Source organism: Gymnoscopelus microlampas (genome assembly GCF_963454915.1).
Source record: "Gymnoscopelus microlampas genome assembly, chromosome: 19".
Lineage (NCBI taxonomy): Eukaryota > Metazoa > Chordata > Actinopteri > Myctophiformes > Myctophidae > Gymnoscopelus > Gymnoscopelus microlampas.
The window spans coordinates 19,933,632-19,954,119 of record NC_139956.1 but is presented as its reverse complement, the minus strand read 5'-3'; the positions used below and the strand labels follow the sequence as shown (position 1 = coordinate 19,954,119).

Genomic DNA, 20,488 nt, shown 5'->3' with positions numbered 1-20,488 from the left:
GCTGTGTCTGCTGCCCACTGTTCTTCTCAAACTAAGCTTGTTTATTCACACTTGTGATTTATTGAATATTGCTACCCACTGTTAAATTATTGGAATGCTGCCAGCCCAGTAGGTAGCGCTCACTAACACAGGGGTCCTTGTGCCTTGAAAAACAAGACCCCAGTTACCTTCCACTAATAACATGAAGAACATAAACGCACACACACACACACACACACACACACACACACACACACACACACACACACACACACACACACACACACACACACACACACACACACACACACACACACACACCATTAGTCAATCATCATTATGTTGATTGACTGGATGTGAGCAGTGCTTATTAGATATAAATAGAAGGCAGGTGAGAGATGCCAGGGTGGATCACTTCAGAATGGAACCTGCCCCCCCCTGCTGCAGGTAAATACAAACTGTTTGAATGATATGAAAATTACATCTTTTTAGCCTGACTATTTAACATTATTGTTTAAGAATTGGGTTTATAGCCTAAACTATAGCCTACAACTAAACTACAACTACTAAAACCAACTCAGTCAGTTGTTTTCAAACCTCTTCCATATCAAGGACTCTCCTATGACAGGGACCCTGTAAGGCTACAAGATGTGTGTTGTATTACAAACAATATTATTAACACAAATCTTGTATGTGGGTCCCTGGCACATGTTTTCAGATGGGATCTGTGGCCAAATACAAATGACTTTGGGGGGGGGTCCTTGACATGTAAATGTTTGTGAACTACTACCTGTCTTTAGTAATTTCTGAAACCAGAACAGACTATAAGCACGGTAGTGAAGGCTTCCAAAATGTGACCCTGTAGGCCTACACCTGTGGTTCTCAAACTTTCATGTCAAGGACCCCCAAAATTAAATGTATTTGGCCCCATCTCAAATATTTGGTTCCAGGGACCCCCAGAAGCAAAGATTTGAGTTATGTTTGCTTAAAAAAGAGGGGAAAAAAAGATATATCTTTTTAGCCTGACTATTTTATCTATCTATCTATCTATCTATCTATCTATCTATCTATCTATCTATCTATCTATCTATCTATCTATCTATCTATCTATCTATCTATCTATCTATCTATCTATCTATCTATCTATCTATCTATCTCACACACACCGATTTTGTTCAAAAATGGCAGATCTACAAGCTCATAGCGTGGTATTCGGTGCTGGCCTGAGCTTGTATATCTGCTATTTTTGAACAGCCAAAATATAAAGGGTTAAAATTATTGTGATGCTATATTAACACCCCCTGGGGGTCCCGGGACCCCCACACTGAGAACCAATGGCCTACACAACTGAACTGTTTTGTCTTCTTTCCAGAATCTGACCAGAAGAAGAAGTTGACCAGAAGAAGACATCTTGAGGACATGCAGGTGGCTGGAGTGACGAGGAAGATGCAGATGGAAACGGATAATCCGCTGTGACGATCTATGTTTCTATATCTATGGCTGTTGCTGCAGCGTGTGCAGTGAAGATGGCTGGAAGGTAGGAACTATGACGCTGTTGCTGCAGCGTGTGCAGTGAAGATGGCAGAAAGGTAGGAACTATGATGCTGTTGCTGCAGCGTGTGCAGTGAAGATGGCAGAAAGGTAGGAACTATGATGCTGATGCTGCAGCGTGTGCAGTGAAGATGGCTGGAAGGTAGGAACTTTTTAAAATTCTTTGCTGCTGCTGGTTAGGGTTAGGGAGGTCACTTGTGTTGCGCCATTCGCGTCATAAAATGTGCCATTCGCAAAAGAACAAAAAGAAAACAATGGCCTACACAACTGAACTGTTTTGTCTTTCTTTCCAGAATCGGAAGTTGACCAGAAGAAGACATCTTGAGGACATGCAGGTGGTTGGAGTGACAGAGGAAGACGCAGATGGAAACGGATGATCCGCTGTGACGATCTAGGTTTCTATATCTATGGCTGTTGCTGCAGCGTGTGCAGTGAAGATGGCAGAAAGGTAGGAACGATGATGCTGTTGCTGCAGTGTGTGCAGTGAAGATGGCAGAAAGGTAGGAACTATGATGCTGTTGCTGCAGCGTGTGCAGTGAAGATGGCTGGAAGGTAGGAACTTTTTCAAATTCTTTGCTGCTCTTGGTTAGGGTTAGGGAGGTCACTTGTGTTGCGTCATAAAATGTGCCATTCGCAAAAGAAATCCGCCAACGCAAAACAAAAAGAAAACAATGGCCTACACAACTGAACTGTTTTGTTTTCTTTCCAGAATCTGAAGTTGACCAGAAGAAGACATCTTGAGGACATGCAGGTGGCTGGAGTGACGAGGAAGATGCAGATGGAAACGGATAATCCGCTGTGACGATCTAGGTTTCTATATCTATGGCTGTTGCTGCAGCGTGTGCAGTGAAGATGGCTGGAAGGTAGGAACTATGACGCTGTTGCTGCAGCGTGTGCAGTGAAGATGGCAGAAGGGTAGGAACTATGATGATGTTGCTGCAGCGTGTGCAGTGAAGATGGCAGAAAGGTAGGAACTATGATGCTGATGCTGCAGCGTGTGCAGTGAAGATGGCTGGAAGGTAGGAACTTTTTAAAATTCTTTGCTGCTGCTGGTTAGGGTTAGGGAGGTCACTTGTGTTGCACCATTCGCGTCATAAAATGTGCCATTCGCAAAAGAACAAAAAGAAAACGATGGCCTACACAACTGAACTGTTTTGTCTTTCTTTCCAGAATCGGAAGTTGACCAGAAGAAGACATCTTGAGGACATGCAGGTGGCTGGAGTGACAGAGGAAGACGCAGATGGAAACGGATGATCCGCTGTGACGATCTAGGTCTCTATATCTATGGCTGTTGCTGTAGCGTGTGCAGTGAAGATGGCAGAAAGGTAGGAACGATGATGCTGTTGCTGCAGTGTGTGCAGTGAAGATGGCAGAAAGGTAGGAACTATGATGCTGTTGCTGCAGCGTGTGCAGTGAAGATGGCTGGAAGGTAGGAACTTTTTCAAATTCTTTGCTGCTCTTGGTTAGGGTTAGGGAGGTCACTTGTGTTGCGTCATAAAATGTGCCATTCGCAAAAGAAATCCGCCAACGCAAAACAAAAAGAAAACAATGGCCTACACAACTGAACTGTTTTGTCTTTCTTTCCAGAATCTGAAGTTGACCAGAAGAAGACATCTTGAGGACATGCAGGGGCTGGAGTGACAGAAGAAGACGCAGATGGAAACGGATGATCCGCTGTGACGATCTAGGTTTCTATATCTATGGCTGTTGCTGCAGCGTGTCCAGTGAAGATGGCAGAAAGGTAGGAACTATGATGCTGTTGCTGCAGCGTGTGCAGTGAAGATGGCTGGAAGGTAGGAACTTTTTTTAATTCTTTACTGCTGCTGGTTAGGGTGCTGCTGGTTAGGGTTAGGGAGGTCACTTGCGTTGCGCCATTCGCGTCATAAAATGCGTCATTCGCGTCATAAAAAAAACAAACGCAAAAAAACCAAAATAAGGCGCTGGTCTGGTTCTCCTGGTTTTACTAGGACAGGGTTCGATTCCCTGTGGCGCCCTGCTCATGGTTTGCGTTGCATTTACATTTCCCTGGTTTATTAGCACTTGATTGGTTACATTGTTATGGGGGGCAGCAGTGTTAAAATGTGTCATAGGAGGGGGGAGGTACAGGTTGAAATGAATATGCATTACTGCATGCATTTTATTTTTTTCTAATCAGTTCACCAATCCTCTCCCATCACCTGCAAGAAATGCACTGCACCTTCCATCACCATGTCCTGAGATACTGTGTTCAGAATGTTTTGTCCCTGTTGGCTTTTGTGACCCAGGACAAATTCATGTTATAAATGATCTGAATTCACCAGTGGTGTAAAATAACTAAGTACATTTTTGAGGTACTTCCAATTGTCTATAATATTACTTGTACTCCAGTACATCTCGGAGGCAAACTACAATTATTTCAAAACTTTAGTTACTTTGCAGGTATAAAGTATTCATTACTTTATAAAACATACATTAACCACTTTAGCCCTTTTTTATACCTAGGCCATTTGAAAATGGCAGATCTACAAGCTCACAGCGCGATGCGTTGTGAGCTTTTAACATTTCAAACATTTTAGTACATTTTGATACCAAACTTCTACATTGCAGTATCGATACTTTTACTTAAGTAAAACATTTGGGTACTTTTTCCACCACTGGAATTAAAGGTAGGGTAAGTAATTTGCGTTGGTTAAAATAATTGTTAAATAGCTCTAGGCTATATTCTGATAGTACTCATTGCTATAGAGTGTTTGTTCAGTATTAGGAGTCTCCTTGTCTCTCCACCTCTTTATTAAACAGAAAATGCATTTTCGTTTCAGTTTCATTAACAATTTTATCCAACCAGGACAGAGAACTCAATCAGGATACATATTAAACAAGTGAAATTGGAAGTGATGACACTAAGAAATGAGCAGACAAAATTGGAACTGGAACACTATACAAATTAAGCTTTAAAATGGGTACTTTCTCCTGATTGGTTGAGATTTTGACACCTACCGAAAAATGTATTTTCTTTTTATTAAAGAGCTGGAGAGACAGGGAGACATCTGTTACTGAAAAAACACTCTATAGCAATGATTACCATCAGAATATAGTATTCTAACCTTTTAACAAAATACTTTTTGTTTTAACCAAAAAATGTATAGTCACCATGTATAGTCAAAACTACACCCCTGCTCTACACTACATTTCCCAAAATGCACCAGCAAAATGGCCGCTCATTACCTGATGGGAAGCACCTGAAAAGGAGTGGAGGTGCTCAATCATTATACAAACACACTTCAGAGAGAAGGAACTAAGTTCTACCAAAGAAGTTCAGCCCAAAGACGCCAATGGTTGGTGAACTGGTTTTATTTACTTTGTTTTGCAATACTGCTTATGTGTTTGAAAATGTGTCTTATAATGTGTTCATGTCTAACTGGTTAAGTTAAATTAAGGAACACATTGCAGCATTGTTGAAGGAACTCATTGCAGCGTTGTCCTCTTTTTGTGTTTGGAAAGAAAAGTATGAAATACAAATGGATAATACAAAGTTAAAAGGTTAAAATTCTGTTTATGATTTAAAACTACTAAAATGTAGAAAATTCATGAAATTACCATGTTATGGTTTATTTGAGTTAAGACTACTAAAATGTGGAATTCATGAATTTGCCATGCTTAAGAAATGCTTAAAATGCTAAGTGAAAAATAGCCGATCTACAAGCTTGAGGGTCTACTATTTTTCCTAAAATGTGTCTTTATTCCATTTAAAGGACTTAAGATGGTTTATTCATTTTAAATGTTTAATTCATTTAAAATGTTTAATTCAAATGATTTACTTAACTTGTTTAAGACATTGATTGGTTAAAGACACTTTTTGTTTGGTCTAAGGGCTTTAATTGTTTTAAGACATTTAATTGTTTTAAAGCATTTATTGTTTTAAAAAATGTATTATTTGAAAACCCTAAGTTGTTTAATAAATACCCTAATTTGTTGTAAAACGGCAATGTTGTTAAACCTTGTTTTCTCTCTGTCTTTTAAGGTTTACAACCTGACTATGATTGACCAATCAACGAAAAGAAGCCAACCAAAATGAAATATAAGAGTTGGAAAAAATAAAGGAGTTGATTGAGTTTGAGACTGAGTTGTGTCCTTGTCTTGGGTTTGGAGCTGAACTGTGAAAGAACTTGACAGTTATTCTTATGCTGCAGTGGTCACGGCAGCAGCATTAGCTGCAGCAGCAGCATCATTATCATCATCCAGGTAAAGTGCCCTTTATTTTCCACAGAAACGCCACTAAATCATGTAACATTAGTTTTTAGATCGACCTGGGATTGTATAATTGTGTACTGGGCTGTCTGTAACCTGCAGCTTGGGCTTAAAGCTAACAACAGTCCATTAGACAATTGTAATTATTCATAAATATAGTTATTCATATCTTTTCATTCATTTTAATGCAAGTATGCAATATGGTGTCAACAAGGCAAACAAACGCTGGTAGTCGGTACGCCTGGTTTCTACTGGGAACAGGGTTCGATTCCCTGCAGCGCTGTGCTTACTGTTTCACCTTTGTCCTGTTGTGTATGTTTACATTACATGTTAGCACTCAATTCATTGATTCATAATACCTGAATGCACTTTTTATGCAAAGCTGTTCATGTGAAAGATGGTTGCATACTGAGCAACACCAGAATATTCACCACATGCTGACTGCATGTTTTAATTTCATTGTGGTTCAAGCATAGGCATAGGATGTTGCTGTGCATTTGATCACTTGGATCTGGGTGTGCATGCTTTCTTTATTGTATATTTTTATTTATTTATCATGTACAATTATTTCATTTCATTTAGACCTATTTGTGTTTGCTATTAGCCTACATAGTATGTGTGCAGTGTGCTGTTTGCAAACTGAAAAATGAAATGATGAGAAATGTGCATCAACAGAAAAGCCAAAGGCTTGTTTCAACTGAAGTAGCTATTGCATGCAATACTCCCCCTTCTTAGAAACGTTCTAAAACATTTTGTTGTCAAGGACCCCCCGAATTGACTTCTATTTGGCAGTGGACCTCAATGTGAAAAGATGTAGTGTCAGGGCCCCCCATGAAAAAGATGTATATTTAAAACTTAAAAAGAATCTATGTATTTATTCCAAATGTCTTTATTTTCACACAATGTCAGGGTTAAGAATCAAACTCACAACCTTGTGTTTCTCAGGCAGGCTCTTTATCCAGTGGGCCACTGTGCCATGCCTAAATAAAGGCCAAATGAATAATGACAGAAAAGCCAACGGCTTGTTTCCATTGGGGTTCATTAACATTGAAACATCTAGACAGGTAACAGCACAGCAAACCATAGACAAAGTAATATGCTGTAAAGTTCTTTTTTCTTTTCTTTTTTAGCGGCGCTAGCCGATATTAGCCCTCTATACCTGGCTTTTGCGTCAACGTTCTGATTGGTCAGGCCCGCCAAGGTTCTGATTGGTCAGGTCCGTCAACGTTCTGATTGGTCAGGCCCGTCGAGGTTCTGATTGGTCAGGTCCGTCAACGTTCTGATTGGTCAGGCCCGTCAAGGTTCTGATTGGTCAGGCCCGTCATGGTTCTGATTGGTCAGGCCCGTCAAGGTTCTGATTTGTCAGGCAAGGGGACTATTCATGACATCACTATGATGTCATGAATATAGAATTAGATGTGTGTGTACGTATGTCCGTGTCTATGTCCAGGTGTATGTCCATCCTTATGTTCGTCCTCTGTATTCTTATTAACTGGGGTATAAACTAATATTGATATTATATATTAGATATTAATATTGAAACACATATCTATGACAAAATGTATCAAAGGCGCCGCTACCTTCACACAGGTGTGATTTTTTAAAGTACTGTTGTGTGTTGTTCCACAAAGAGGAATGAAGACCTTTCATAGCAAGGGAGCTGGTAGCACAATGGGTAAAGTCTAAAGGTTCTCTCAGTACAGAGGTTCCATGTTCAAATCCCAGTCATCACATTTTCAAGGCCAAAATACAAAAGAGCAAGTCAAAACCATGAAGAGACCTGTTTGGCATGGTGGAGAGATGGAGTAGTGGTCTAAAGGTTGGACTCTCAGCACAGAGGTTCCATGCTCAAATCCCAGTCGTCACATACTTCAGTGTTGTTGTACTTTGAAATTTTCAAGGCCAAAATACAAAAGAGCAAGTCAAAACCACGAAGAGACCTGTTTGGCATGGCGGAGAGATGGAGTAGGGGTCTAAAGGTTGGACTCTCAGCACAGATGTTCCTTGTTCAAATCCCAGTCGTCATATACTTCAGTGTTGTTGTACTTTGACATTTTCAAGGCCAAAATAGAAAAAAGCAAGTCAAAACCACGAAGAGACCTGTTCGGTATGGTAGAGAGATGGAGTAGTGGTCTAAAGGTTGGACTCTCAGCACAGAGGTTCCATGTTCAAATCCCAGTTGTCACATTCTTCAGTGTTGTTGAAATTGAAATTTTCAAGGCCAAAATACAAAAAAAAAAAGTCAAAACTATGAAGAGAAACCTTCTGGAGGACCATCGGGGGGACTGTGTCCCTCCCCTGTTTCCCGATAATTTAAGGTGGGGGGTTATGTCTGAAAGAACTCTGTCCAGCTATAGTTTTACAGGAGGAAATGTAAAACTACGAAGTCCAGAGCTTGATGAATGTTAGGGACCAAAAAAAAAGTCACTACAAAGTACCACCAATCAACTTTAAATTGCCTGAAACGTACTCCCAACAGGTTTTTGGGGAAACAATCTCTCTTTCGTTTCGGTAGTGACACAATACCGTCGTCCCTTCTCGACGGAGGGAAAAATTACCGCTGATATATCGATCCTTTTCCTCCGGGGAAATGTAATTTAAAGGTTAGTGTATTAGCCTACTATTTTTTTGTATCTGTGTGGATGTATGCCTGCTGTGTGTAGTCCAAATATCTCGTTTTAGAAATGTTTGACTGTTTCATTGTTTACATGTTAGCGTGCTAGCTGGCTAGCCTACTGTAGCTAAACGACTAGACTTTTCTTGGTTGCTACCCACATTACTTTTAATCACGTCACAGAGTTATGATACTAACTGTTGATCGATGGATTGGTAGGCAAATCTGTGTTATGGATACACTTGTACTTATTTTATTTATATAGATCGCCCAGCTCATGTTAGCTGAAGGCTAGAATAAGGCAGAATTAAGCTAAAAGCTTACACACACACACACGAAAGGCTGCTCATTTTCTTAATTATTTTGCTTTACATTAAATGAACTGGCTGCTGAAAATAGCCAATCTACAATCTTATGCCACAGCCGAAATCTTAAATGTATTTTTCCCTTCTCTTTTCTTTCTCTCTATACAGCATAACGGGGTGCTCCTTCCATTCCGACATCTCACCACTCCGACTAGTGGCTTCCGCGTGCGGTTAAGGTTAGGGTTAGGGTTAGGTATAGGGTTCGTCAACGTCGGAAAGGCGACATGTCGGAAAGGAGAAATGCACCCCAGCATAACCTCCACCATAAATCCCTGAACCCTCTTGTAATCTCTGTCATGATAGTTGAACATTATGTGAAAATTACAAGTTACATTGTCGGCCTGGTGTTGGTGTGGAAATTTAGTGAGGCATTAGAAGAGGGGAACTGATCAATGTATTAAGGGTTTCTACACACTGAGTTAAATTAACATACATTTCACTATATAAATTGGGGTCTCAGAGATAGCCATGCCATTAACAGGGTCTGTAGACCTGATGCATGTTAAATTAGGGGGGGTGCTCCTTCCATTCCGACATCTCACCACTCCGACTAGTGGCTTCCGCGTGCGGTTAAGGTTAGGGTTAGGGTTAGGTATAGGGTTCGTCAACGTCGGAAAGGCGACATGTCGGAAAGGAGAAATGCACCCAAATTAGGGGTCCTTATTAAAGTACCAACACCATGCACCGTTGTCTAATTTATTTCCTTTCTCTCCCTCTCAGTTGGCGTTCGTTGGGTGGCTCACGTGACGCGTTCCACATGACGGAACTGCATTGGCTTTGGAAGAAGAGGCGGGCGACAGACACCAGCACACATTAAATGAACAGTGGCCCATTTTGTATTCATTCCAGTAGCTTTGATATGGCTCTGAGTCTGTGGCATGTTAACTAGAAACACATGCACCAGGACAAACTACAGCGGTAACACATGGAATCAAAATGGACCTTTACATGTCTGAACGTCTGTGTACAGATAGAACCAAATGGACCCTTACAGGTCTGCAAGAGTACAAATGGACCATAGATCTCCTATTTTTTGAATATTCTTATGCATTTTTGGGGCGGTGTAGCCGCCCCCTATAAGTGGGTTTTGGACACCGACCAAAACATTTATGTACCCCCTAACCCTTCCATTGTTAATGCAAATCGATACTTTTTTCATATCAGCCAATCACATTACAGCTAGTGTCATCACCACTAAGTGTAATGTGATTGGCTGACTTTGCAAATTCAGGACTGTGATTGGCTAGCGAAACACATGACACATGTGCAGCCCTATGAATAGCAGTAAGGACTTTAAAAAAAGTCATTTATCCTTTTTTTAAAGTGAGTCATGTCGTGATGACCCCACACCACCTACTTGGGTGTCACAACAGTGACATAGTGCTCCAATTTCACATCCTGTGATTGGCTAATCTAAAACCATTTTGATGTGAGAGTAGTATATTTAACTGAGATGTTGTGTATTTCATGAGATCAGTGAAAAAGAATCGCAAAATCACTATGGTTAAAATGAGGAAAGTAAAAACCGAAACAAAGACAATGGCAAGTCTTCCTAGAACTGGCCTTGTGAGACCCAAGTGTATATCACAAGAGCTTAAACACAGAATTGTGACAAAGCACAGATCTGGTCAAGGTTCCAGAGAAATTTCAGCTGAATTTAAGATTTCTAAAAATACAGTGGCCTATATAATCCAACAATGGAAGAGACGAAGCTTCGTGGGAGACGTAAAGAAGAATCCAAAAATTGCTTTAGCTGAAATGTGAATAGCAGTATGGACTTAAAAAAAAGTCATTTATACTTTTTTTTAAGTGAGTCATGTTGTGATGACCACACACCGCCCACTTCACACTGGGTGTGATTTTTTACTTGACATTCTGCTCAATGGGTATGTTTACTTTTGTCAAGTAGCTTTGATATGGCTCTGAGTCTGTGGCATGTTAACTAGAAACACATACACCAGGACAAACTACAGCGGTAACACATGGAACCAAAATGGACTTTACATGTCTGAAAGTCTGTGTACAGATGAAACCAAATGGACCCTTACAGGTCTGCAACTCTGAGTGTACAAATGGACCATAGATCTCCTATTTTTAGCGGCGCTGGCGCCGCTCTATACATAGTATAGAGCGGTCCTGCTCTATACCTGGCTTTTCCGTCAACGTTCTGATTGGTCAGGCCCGCCAAGGTTCTGATTGGTCAGGTCCGTCAACGTTCTGATTGGTCAGGTCCGTCAACGTTCTGATCGGTCAGGTCCGTCAACGTTCTGATCGGTCAGGTCCGTCAACGTTCTGATTGGTCAGGCCCGTCAAGGTTCTGATTGGTCAGGCCCGTCAAGGTTCTGATTTGTCAGGCAAGGGGACTATTCATGACATCACTATGATGTCATGAATATAGAATTAGATGTCTATATAAACAATGACTAAATAAACAATGAGTAATATCTAGAAATATTTAGTAATTTCATTTTATTATTCATTTGGCTAAAGTCTCCTTCTAGGTACGTTTTTAGCGGCGCTAGCCGCTCTCTACCTTTAGGTATAGAGCGGGTCCTGCTCTATACCTGACTTTGTCCGTGTTCACCGTCAACGTTCTGATTGGTCAGACACGTCAACGTTCTGATTGGTCAGACCCGTCAACGTTCTGATTGGTCAGACCCGTCAACAAAGTGATTGGTCAAGCTTCACGTGACACGTGGCTATAAACACATTATAAACACATATCGATGACAAAATGTATCAAAGGCGCCGCTACCTTCACACAGGGTGTGATTTTTTAATATTCTTATGCATTTTTTACTTGACATTCTGCTCAATGGGTATGTTTACTTGTTTTGTTACTTTAAGTAGGCTATTGATTACCAGTCTGACTTCACACATATTATTACAGCATTGATACTTTTATGTGGAATACTTTTCTCACTGTCTGCCATTTTAAAGTGATACATTTGTATTTTAGGATTATTATTTCTGTGCCTTCCTTTTCTAATAAATACCATGTGCTGCATTATTTCATGTAGGCCATGTATTTTCTGCATTATGTCATGTTCTTAGACAGATACTTAGAGATACAGGGGAACTGTGTGATGGGGACCTTATTCTGTATTGCTACTTGACATGTTTAGAAACCTCAAATGCGGGGGGGTGTAACAATGGCCGCTAAATATAGGGGATGAAAGGGAGGAGGGGGGATTCCCAAAGGGAGGGAGGGAGGGAGGGAGGGGGGTGTATACAGCATATTATATGACGGCGCTACGCTACCCGGCCGCCATCGACGAACGCCACGGTTGGCGTTCACCGCCGGAGTGAGGCTGATTAGCGGCTCGGCGTGACGCGCGGCTCACGCTGATCAAGGACGCCGAGTGGACGCGGCGTGTCCCGCCCGGCGGACGCCCCGGTCGGCGTGGCGTGGAGACGGCCTCACGCCAGAAATGTGCGATATTTTGCTAGCTGGGTAGTTGGAGCCAAATCTGGGTTGGACGTGATTAGTGGAGCTCCCTCTGAGTGGTGTGATTGTGGGCTTGATTGACGCTTGTGATGTATTTTTCTTGTAGACCAGGCCCGTTGCAAGTTGCTGTACTCTGTCCTCTACCCTGAGCCATCCGACCTTAGCAAAGTGAGCAGGGGTTAAATGAGTTGTAAATGTAAGGCCAAGGAGTAGCCTTACCAGTTTGTTTTGGGATGTCTGGAGCCTTGTTTTTAAGGCCTTTGTGGTGTTATGGTACCATGAGGGGCATCCATAGTCGAAGTAACCTTGGATGAAGTGCTCCTGTTAGAGTCCTCAAAGTATTCTTACTGACCAGAGAGGAGATCCTATACAAGAATCTTATTCTTTGGTTGACTTTTTTGATTACTCTAGTTTCCATTTTATCACTGGAAAGATTTGCCTCTAAAATGGATTTCCTCTTTTCTTGTGATAACATACCCACTTTTATTGTGAAGCCGTCGGCCTTGCCGGGGTAAATTTTGGACCCAAACAAAGAAAATGGATTCAGTTTTACCCAGGTGTAATGATAGTTTCAGAGCTAAGGGATTTTTCAACCTGCAACTTGTCCCTGTCTGAGACAATCAGATCCGAGTCATCCGCGAACAAGAACAAGTTACAGTCACAAGCTCATGTCGTATACATGTATTAGGAACAGTAAAGGCCTTTAAGTATGCTTCCTTGCGGAACGCCACAGCTACCTGTTCTCTCCCCTGGGGTCCACTTGGGGCGCATAAAGTGATTTGGGAAGAAATAGTCCATATACATGGTTGTTATGCAAATGCTTTCTCACTGCCCTCACACACACACACACACACACACACACACACACACACACACACACACACACGCTCGCTCGCACACACACTTTAACCACCTTCACCTGACCACTGTCATTTCCCCTCATAGTCACGTTGTATAAAAAAAGAAACAAGAAAAAAAGACTTTGAACAGAGTCTAGACTAATTCACTGCCATATCACAGTCTCAGATGTACACTCACAGCTCTGTACGAACATCTATGTCTGGCTTCTGTGCTGTGTGACTGTTGTGTGCAGCTCTCTGTTGAACTTTTATCTGCAGATGTTTAACCTCCTGGTCATAATCTGTCCATTCTTCTACAATTCTCACAGCAGTTTCCAGCTTAGGTTCCTTGGTCATGGGGTTGTTACACAAGTCTATGGTCTTGGCCTTCTTTTTGGAGCTGTCGTCACACCAGGTCTCACACCACAACCACTCCTGGGGCAGAGACTTGATGGGTATCTGGTGGATCATGTTGTTGGGAAGATCCTGATCAAGGTTAGACAAGCTGTTTGGGTCCTGGCTGAGTGTCTGGTACTCTCCTCTGAGTCTGTCCCCTGCAGCTATCTTGCGGAACTTCTTCAAGTCCACAACATACAGGGCACTGATGTGGTACTTGCGTCCAGCAAGCTGCCTGGCCCAGTAGCCAGATTTCCAGAAGCGATAGCTTTCCATCTCTCTCCTGCTGTCACAGAAGGGAGTGTATCCATACGGAGCACCTTCCAGGTCAAAGTTGTGAAGCTCCTTTAGATCGGTGCGCACAATCTGGTCAGCGTCCACAAACACGAACTTGTCGACAGTGAGAGGGAATAGAACATCCAAGAAGAGGATTTTGTAACCCCAGATGATCCTTTGTTTCTCTGTCTGCTGTTGGAGCCAGCGCGGCCACTTATACTGGAGCAGTTCATACTGAAAACCATACTCCTCTGCCATGTGAGGAATGAATTCCTTGAAGGTTGGCGATAGGTAGTTTTTGAGGAACCAGAACTTGACTGGGGTTTTGGTGTTCTTCAGAACAGAGAGCATCATGATCCTGAGGAACCTCTCATACAGATGACCTGAGGCTACTGAAAATATGTTTATGACGTCATTGACGTCATCTTTCTCTTGTTTTGTTCCAAAGAACCTCCTGGTCAGAGATTCCCAGAAGCCAGAGTCATTCTTCGGAATGCCATCACTCAGCAGCTTCTGATTAAACTTACCTGGCTTCTTGTGAACCAAGACTTTGATGGTCCTGCTCTTGAAGTTGTTCATGACCACTATGATGTCATCAGAGTCTGTTGGGGAGACTGTACTGTCATGGCTGTAGATCTTGTAGATTTCAGAGTGGCCCTCCCTCAACTTCAAAATCCAGGCTCCTGGGTTGGCCTTTAATTGGAAGTAACCCAGGTTTGCCATGACAATAGTATTAAACATGGAAGGCTCAGAGGTGGTTCCCAGGGTGAACTGGAGGCCCCGTGGGGATTGACCCGTACCAACATCAAAACAATGACCCTCCAGGAGTAGGTACTCCAGCTCATACTCTGCTGCTACAATACTGTCAACTTCTTCTAAGTAGATGTTGTCCAGATCATGGCGTGTGCGTACAGATTCAACCATCCAGTTCTCAGGTGTGTCGAGGTTAAGGGTGAAGAGGGGAGTCTTGGGCATTTCTAGGAACTTAGCCATGGGACCTGGAGAGAAACCCCCATCTGCCTGGAACCCGACCTCTGGCTCCAGAACATATCGGTAGAAACTCTTGATAGGCAGGTCTGAGAGCTTAGACTGACAGTTCATGAACAACAACAAGTTTACATTCACAAACTGCTTCAAGACAAGTAGCAGAGGAGCTAGTTTCTGGGCGTCCCTGGTTGCAGGGTCCACTATGGCTACAATATCAAAGTACACCTCTCCCTCCTTCGGACGGATCTTCACAGCACTGTAGCGTTTGCCAGGAAAATCATATTCAACCCTGGCCTCTCCTTTGGGCTGAGAAGACAGCAGAGAGTCCACCTTCATTACCAGGTCACTGGCCCTCTCACCCTTGATCCCAAACTCTTGGACCTTTCTTTTGATTTTCTCCCCAGAAGTCCTCAGAGTAATGCTCTCCAATAGCAGGAAGTCATGTTGGTTAAAGACTTCCTCCTCCTTCAGTGGGCCAATTATCCTTCCATTACTGATGACTGCTCTCTGTCCTCTCTTCAGTTTGAGCACGTCTCGACAGTAAGCAGCATTGGAGAGTAGGAAGTCAAACTTGGGCCCCTCATACATGCTCTTAAACAATGTCACATCCATACCCTCAACAGCAAACTCTCCAATATCAGTGCCGTTTTCCAGGGCTGCCGCAGTCTCTTCCTTGGCCATCTTGGTGATGAAGTTCTTGGCGTTGTTTGCCGTTTGTGTCTGCATGGCGGCCCAGATGGCCCGAGTCACACAGCTTGTATCACTGACTGGACCAACTAAGGGGTTGCTGATCATCCCCAGCCGGACATTGTTGCTGGTATTTGTGTGTTTAATAGCATCATAGAGGAGCTTGCGTCCAGAGGGCTGGTCAAAGTCTCCCACCACCCAGAACGTCACAGGATGGATGAAGCCATCGTCTTTCTTGGTAATATAGTTCATGCTGTTGGCCACAGCAGTGCTCTTGTTGGTATCAGACAGGTCCAGGTATGTTCTGCTGGTGGACAGGACTCTGTGATTGATGCGTGAAACAATGTTTGGCTGGTTCATGATAAAGTCTACTACATCAAGATCTGTGGTCAGCACTCCCTGCTCGACAGCTCTCTGGTAGAGGGTGGTGGTCTCAAATATCTTGTGCATGGTAATCATCTGCAACTCATCAGGATCCAGTTCCTCTTGCTGGTAGGGCATTCCGTTGAACATCACCACGGGCAACGGGCCAACACCCGTCTGCTCATAGTAACGACGCCCTTCCTTGCGGTTGGTGTCGTAGCTGGAGTCATGTACCAGGATGCTGCTGATCTCCACATAGGGAAACATCTTCTCCAACACCTTCACTACGTCCACAGCACTCAGCTGCCATCCACTAGGCACGCGGTCTAACATGGCGATAACTGCATAAAATGCGCTTTGGCTGTCAACCTCGTCACAAATGTAATTGTAGGCACGAAACATGGCCACACCTGCATCCTGCATGCCATCTACATCCTCTTCGTCTGACACCACAAACACCAGGCCGATCCTAAGTGGGATGTCATTAGTGTAGAATATCTCTGCAACGCTCAGCAGCTCTGCAGAGTTCTTGTGGGTGGGGTCCAGAATGATCACCAGATTGTGGAAGTTCTTGCGGATCTTCCTGATGACTCCTGGAAATGTGACTCTAAGCAGCTCCTGAACCTGGTACGGCCACAAACTGTACCTGTGGTCTGTCTCTAAATTGTTAATCCAGTTAATTCCAGGGTGTCGGATGTCCACTGCGTAGTCCCAGTCCGAGGGCTGGACATCGAGCTTCAGCATGTCGTGGATGTAGGGTGTATCGATCAGCAGGGAGTGCAGTCCCTCCATCACTCTGGCCTCGCTACGCAGCACCTCCAGCATGCTGAAGATGTCCTCTGTATCCAGATCTATGTGTAGTCCATTGATGAACATTGCTGACTCTCCAGCCTGCAGTCCTAGAGTTCCTTTTAAGTACTTCTGGTTCTTCAGAATCTCACTGCGGATCTCTGAGTTTACCAACGTTTTTGTGATAGACCTGGCTTTAGTGGGGAAGTTCTGGCTGAGGTCCCTCATGACATTGAGGGCTTCAACAGGGGGAGCAGCAAGTATACGAGCTGCGGTCTGGAAACTCAGATCTTGCATCTTCCAGACTTTAAGAGGAGCCATATCATTAGTGCTCTCCACATCATTAGTGCCCACCGGGTGGTTCATCAGCTCCAAGTTAACTGTCTTCAGTTTACCAGAAAGGAATCCTTGGCCTTTGTCCACAGGATCATTCTCCCCTATCATGTTTAATTCACCTCCTTGAACCAGCGTGTCATCTTTTGCCTTGTACTCCTGATTTTTAATGGCAAGCTCCACTCCATAGCCGGAAAGGTACACTTTACTCTCGCTTGGATTAGCCACATAATGACGGAGCACGTATGTTGCCAGGCCTTGCTGAGCCTTGGACAGCATGGCCTGGTGAAGACTGTAGAATCCTGCTTTTCCAATCTCAGCATACAAAATGACTACTGGAGCCTCAGGATTTGAACTCATAAGTTTGTGATCGCCTTTCAACAGGTATGGCTTTGGCCTTTCAGGTGCTGTTTCCAACAGAGATTCTAATTCTTCAGTATTGCAGGTCTTTTCTCCATGGACACTGAAGAAAGCTATGCAGTCAGAAGGAGGTGGTTCATTGGATGCTATCTGTTGGAAAGAGTATACTGCAGCAGAGTATACTCGAAGTGACATGGAAAACTTCAGCATGTTAACCAGGGCAGAGCTGAGCAAGGCACTGGCTCTCTTCACTATCAGGGCATAGTAGGCTTGGTCTGTATCGCCATGCTCTCCTTCTATGTTCTGATTAGCCTCCACAAAATCCCAGAACTTCTGCTCACTCTCCTCTGCCAGGAACTCACTTGCCTCCAACAGCAGTGGAGTAGAGGCCCATTTTGTGGTGAGGGTGGTGGTAATAGCCTTGGAGTCTGAGCTCCCATACACTGCAAGTAGCAAGGAAAGAAGCAGTGCCCCCAAGAGCCACATCCTCAACCCTACTCCAAAGCCAGCTTTGTAGCTTCCCATTGCATTCATGTTTCGAGGAGTGGGTGGATACTGTCATGCAGATCAGGTATTTTGCCTGTTTAAGATGATTTTTGCTTGTCCGCGGCTGCCAAAAATAATTCAACTAAAACCAAAGTTGAAAATAATCAAACTATATTGTTTTTATTGTTTCACAAGTACAGATTATTTATTGAAGGGAAAATCAGGCAATTTAACAACAATAATATTGATAGTTCTAGCTTTTATGTATCATTTGCATGTGCATTTGGGTGTTTGTGTGCATGTATACACAGGGCACCCAGTGTGTATGTAGTCATGCTGATGATGTCATGTTGATTACATATTGTAAGTCTTGCCCAAATATGGAGTGTAGTGGGATGGTGGATCTGAGATTAAAGAATTAAAAAATGTGAAAAAGAAATTGTCAAAATCACAAAATGTTAACATCATTCAGTGATTGACTTCCTTGGCCAACTGGCAGCGTGCACAAGAATCTTGGCACCGCTCAGTGTAGTGGTTTGTGGGATTGCTAGCCGTGGACGGACAGACAGAGGGAAGGACGGATGTACACGGCCATACAAAAATTCTGGGAACATACATACAGTTTTCTAAATGGCTCGACCCTTACATGCCATAACCTGTAAAAAAAAAAAAAATAACTTGAAAGGAGCATTCAGTGGAGAGCTTAACCACTTAAACCACTTAGTTGAATGGGAGTTTACAGGGCTCTGCATGGTCTGATCCTTTTTCCCCTCTACACACTTAATCTTTTACTAATCTTTCCATACTAGCGCTGTACCTGTTCATCAAGGTACATGAAGACCATCTGGAACCATGTGGAACTCCATATTTGGGACCGCTGACACCTTCAGTGCTCATCATTCGTGGGTGACAGCCAGTACCCGTGCGAGGCAGTGATGTCATATTATATTAAAAATCTCCATATTATCCTTTAATCCTTTAATCCTTTAATAGACTAGAGGTTCGGACCACACCTACATCGCACCGCGGACATAAATACCCTTTTATGCCCATATATGGAGATCTCTGTATGTGTCAGTCCTTGTCCCTTTTATACCCATATATGGAGATCTCTGTATCTGTCAGTCCTTGTCCCTTTTATGCCCATGTATGGAGATCCCTGATGTCATCAGTATATTCCTATATATGGGCATGCCCCCTTTTGTGCCCATATGGAGCTGACTGATTTGTTTACACCTGATGCCATGACGACACATTGAAGTTTGACAACACACTCCAGATTTGAGCATTCATGATGCTGCACTGATACTCCAATGATGTCACCTGAGCATCACTGGGTCATATGTCATGGTGTAGCCTGATATATTGCGTCGGTCGCTCAGTTGGCTCAGTTTGTGTAAGCGATAGACCATACTGGAGGTGCAGAGGAGAGAGTAGCGGAACAGTAAGATAATTACTTAGGCGGCGGTGTAGACCATAGCATAGCAGCAGGTGTGTGAGCTTGTGAAAGAGGTACAGTAATTGAAGGACAACTAACAAAGCACAATAACAATGATTGTAACCTGGAAGAAGGAGTACTGTGACATGGACCTAGGCTCTGATGGAGAGAATACCTCCCCACCCAAGAGGAGTCTGGATGTGGACTTGATGTTCCCCACCAAAATGATGTCCTCCCGGACACAGGAGGTCCCCCAGACACTGGTCAAACAGGAGGAGGAGACAGGGGAGCACCTTGAGGAGGAGGAGGAGGAGGAGGAGGAGGAGGAGGAGGAGATGCAGCAACAGGAGGTTCTGTCACAGAGCCTGAGGCAGCGAGAAAAGAACATCCAGGAGAACAAAGCCATGCTGGCCAAGCTGCTCTCTGAGCTGACTCCCTTTAATACACCCCTAAAGAAGAAGCAAACAAGGGAGAATAATGTGACGCCCCGGAAGCCGAGGTTTAAGCCGGAGATAGTGATTAGGAGGAACCCGCCCCGTGCGCGCCGTTCGGCGGTGAACTTTAGCGTAGAAGAAAAGAGTGTCTCTCCAGGCTGGGGGGGCCGAGGGGCCTGGATGACAGACATCAAGAGACTGGTGGAGGTGGACAAGGAGTATGTTGAAAAAAGTAAAAAGAGCTACGTTGTGAAGCAGCCGCCCCCGAGTGTGGTCAGGTCAGTGGAGGAGATCACCAAAAAGGACCTGGACAACATTGCCTACTGCAGACAAGACAAGATCTGGGACAAGAATGGCACCTATTGTCACCAGTGCAGACAGAAGACACTGGACACCAAGACGTCGTGCCGCAGTGGTGTCTGCGAGGGGGTCAAAGGACAGGTCTGTGGGCCATGTCTGAAGAGTCGCTATGGCGAGGACGTCCAGACCGTGCTGCTCGACCCAACATGGTCGTGTCCCAAATGCCGGGGAATGTGTAACTGCAGCCTGTGTCGGAGGAAGGAGGGTCGCCGCCCCACAGGTGTCCTGGCAGACCTGGCAGGACACGACAACGCCCATGAGTATCTGCAGTGGATTCAGAAGGAGCAGACGGGATGGGCTCAATGATACCCATTGTCAGCCTTCTGATTTTCCCTGTGTCTCTCTGACCGACCAACCAGCAAGCTCCTTCCGCATAGCGGTGGTTGTTAATGCTACGTTTGCTAAATATGAGAATAATATCCAGTTTTTGGACCAAGACCAAGATAAATGTAAAATAAGAATTTAATAGTTTTTGAGTGGTGCCAACCACTCCTATATCTGACTTTGTCTGTGTGTCCGTGTGTCCGGGTGTGTGTCTGTCCGGGTGTGTGTCCAA

General features: G+C 43.7%; 2 protein-coding genes across 2 annotated transcripts; one reads left to right on the top strand and one right to left on the bottom strand.

Annotated features, from left to right (window-relative positions):
- Nucleotides 1-13,218: 13,218 nt before the first annotated feature.
- LOC311035239 (UDP-glucose:glycoprotein glucosyltransferase 1-like) lies at nt 13,219-17,748 on the bottom strand (the record flags this gene model as incomplete). The annotated part of the gene is made up of 1 exon (XM_084043325.1): nt 13,219-17,748. One exon carries the CDS (start codon nt 17,746-17,748, stop codon nt 13,219-13,221), a length of 4,530 nt encoding a protein of 1,509 aa, XP_083899451.1.
- Nucleotides 17,749-19,251: 1,503 nt separating this feature from the next.
- Nucleotides 19,252-20,238, top strand: LOC311034400 (cell division cycle-associated 7-like protein; the record flags this gene model as incomplete). The annotated part of the gene is made up of 1 exon (XM_084042281.1): nt 19,252-20,238. The coding sequence occupies one exon, from the start codon at nt 19,252-19,254 to the stop codon at nt 20,236-20,238; it is 987 nt and encodes a 328-aa protein (XP_083898407.1).
- Nucleotides 20,239-20,488: the final 250 nt, after the last annotated feature.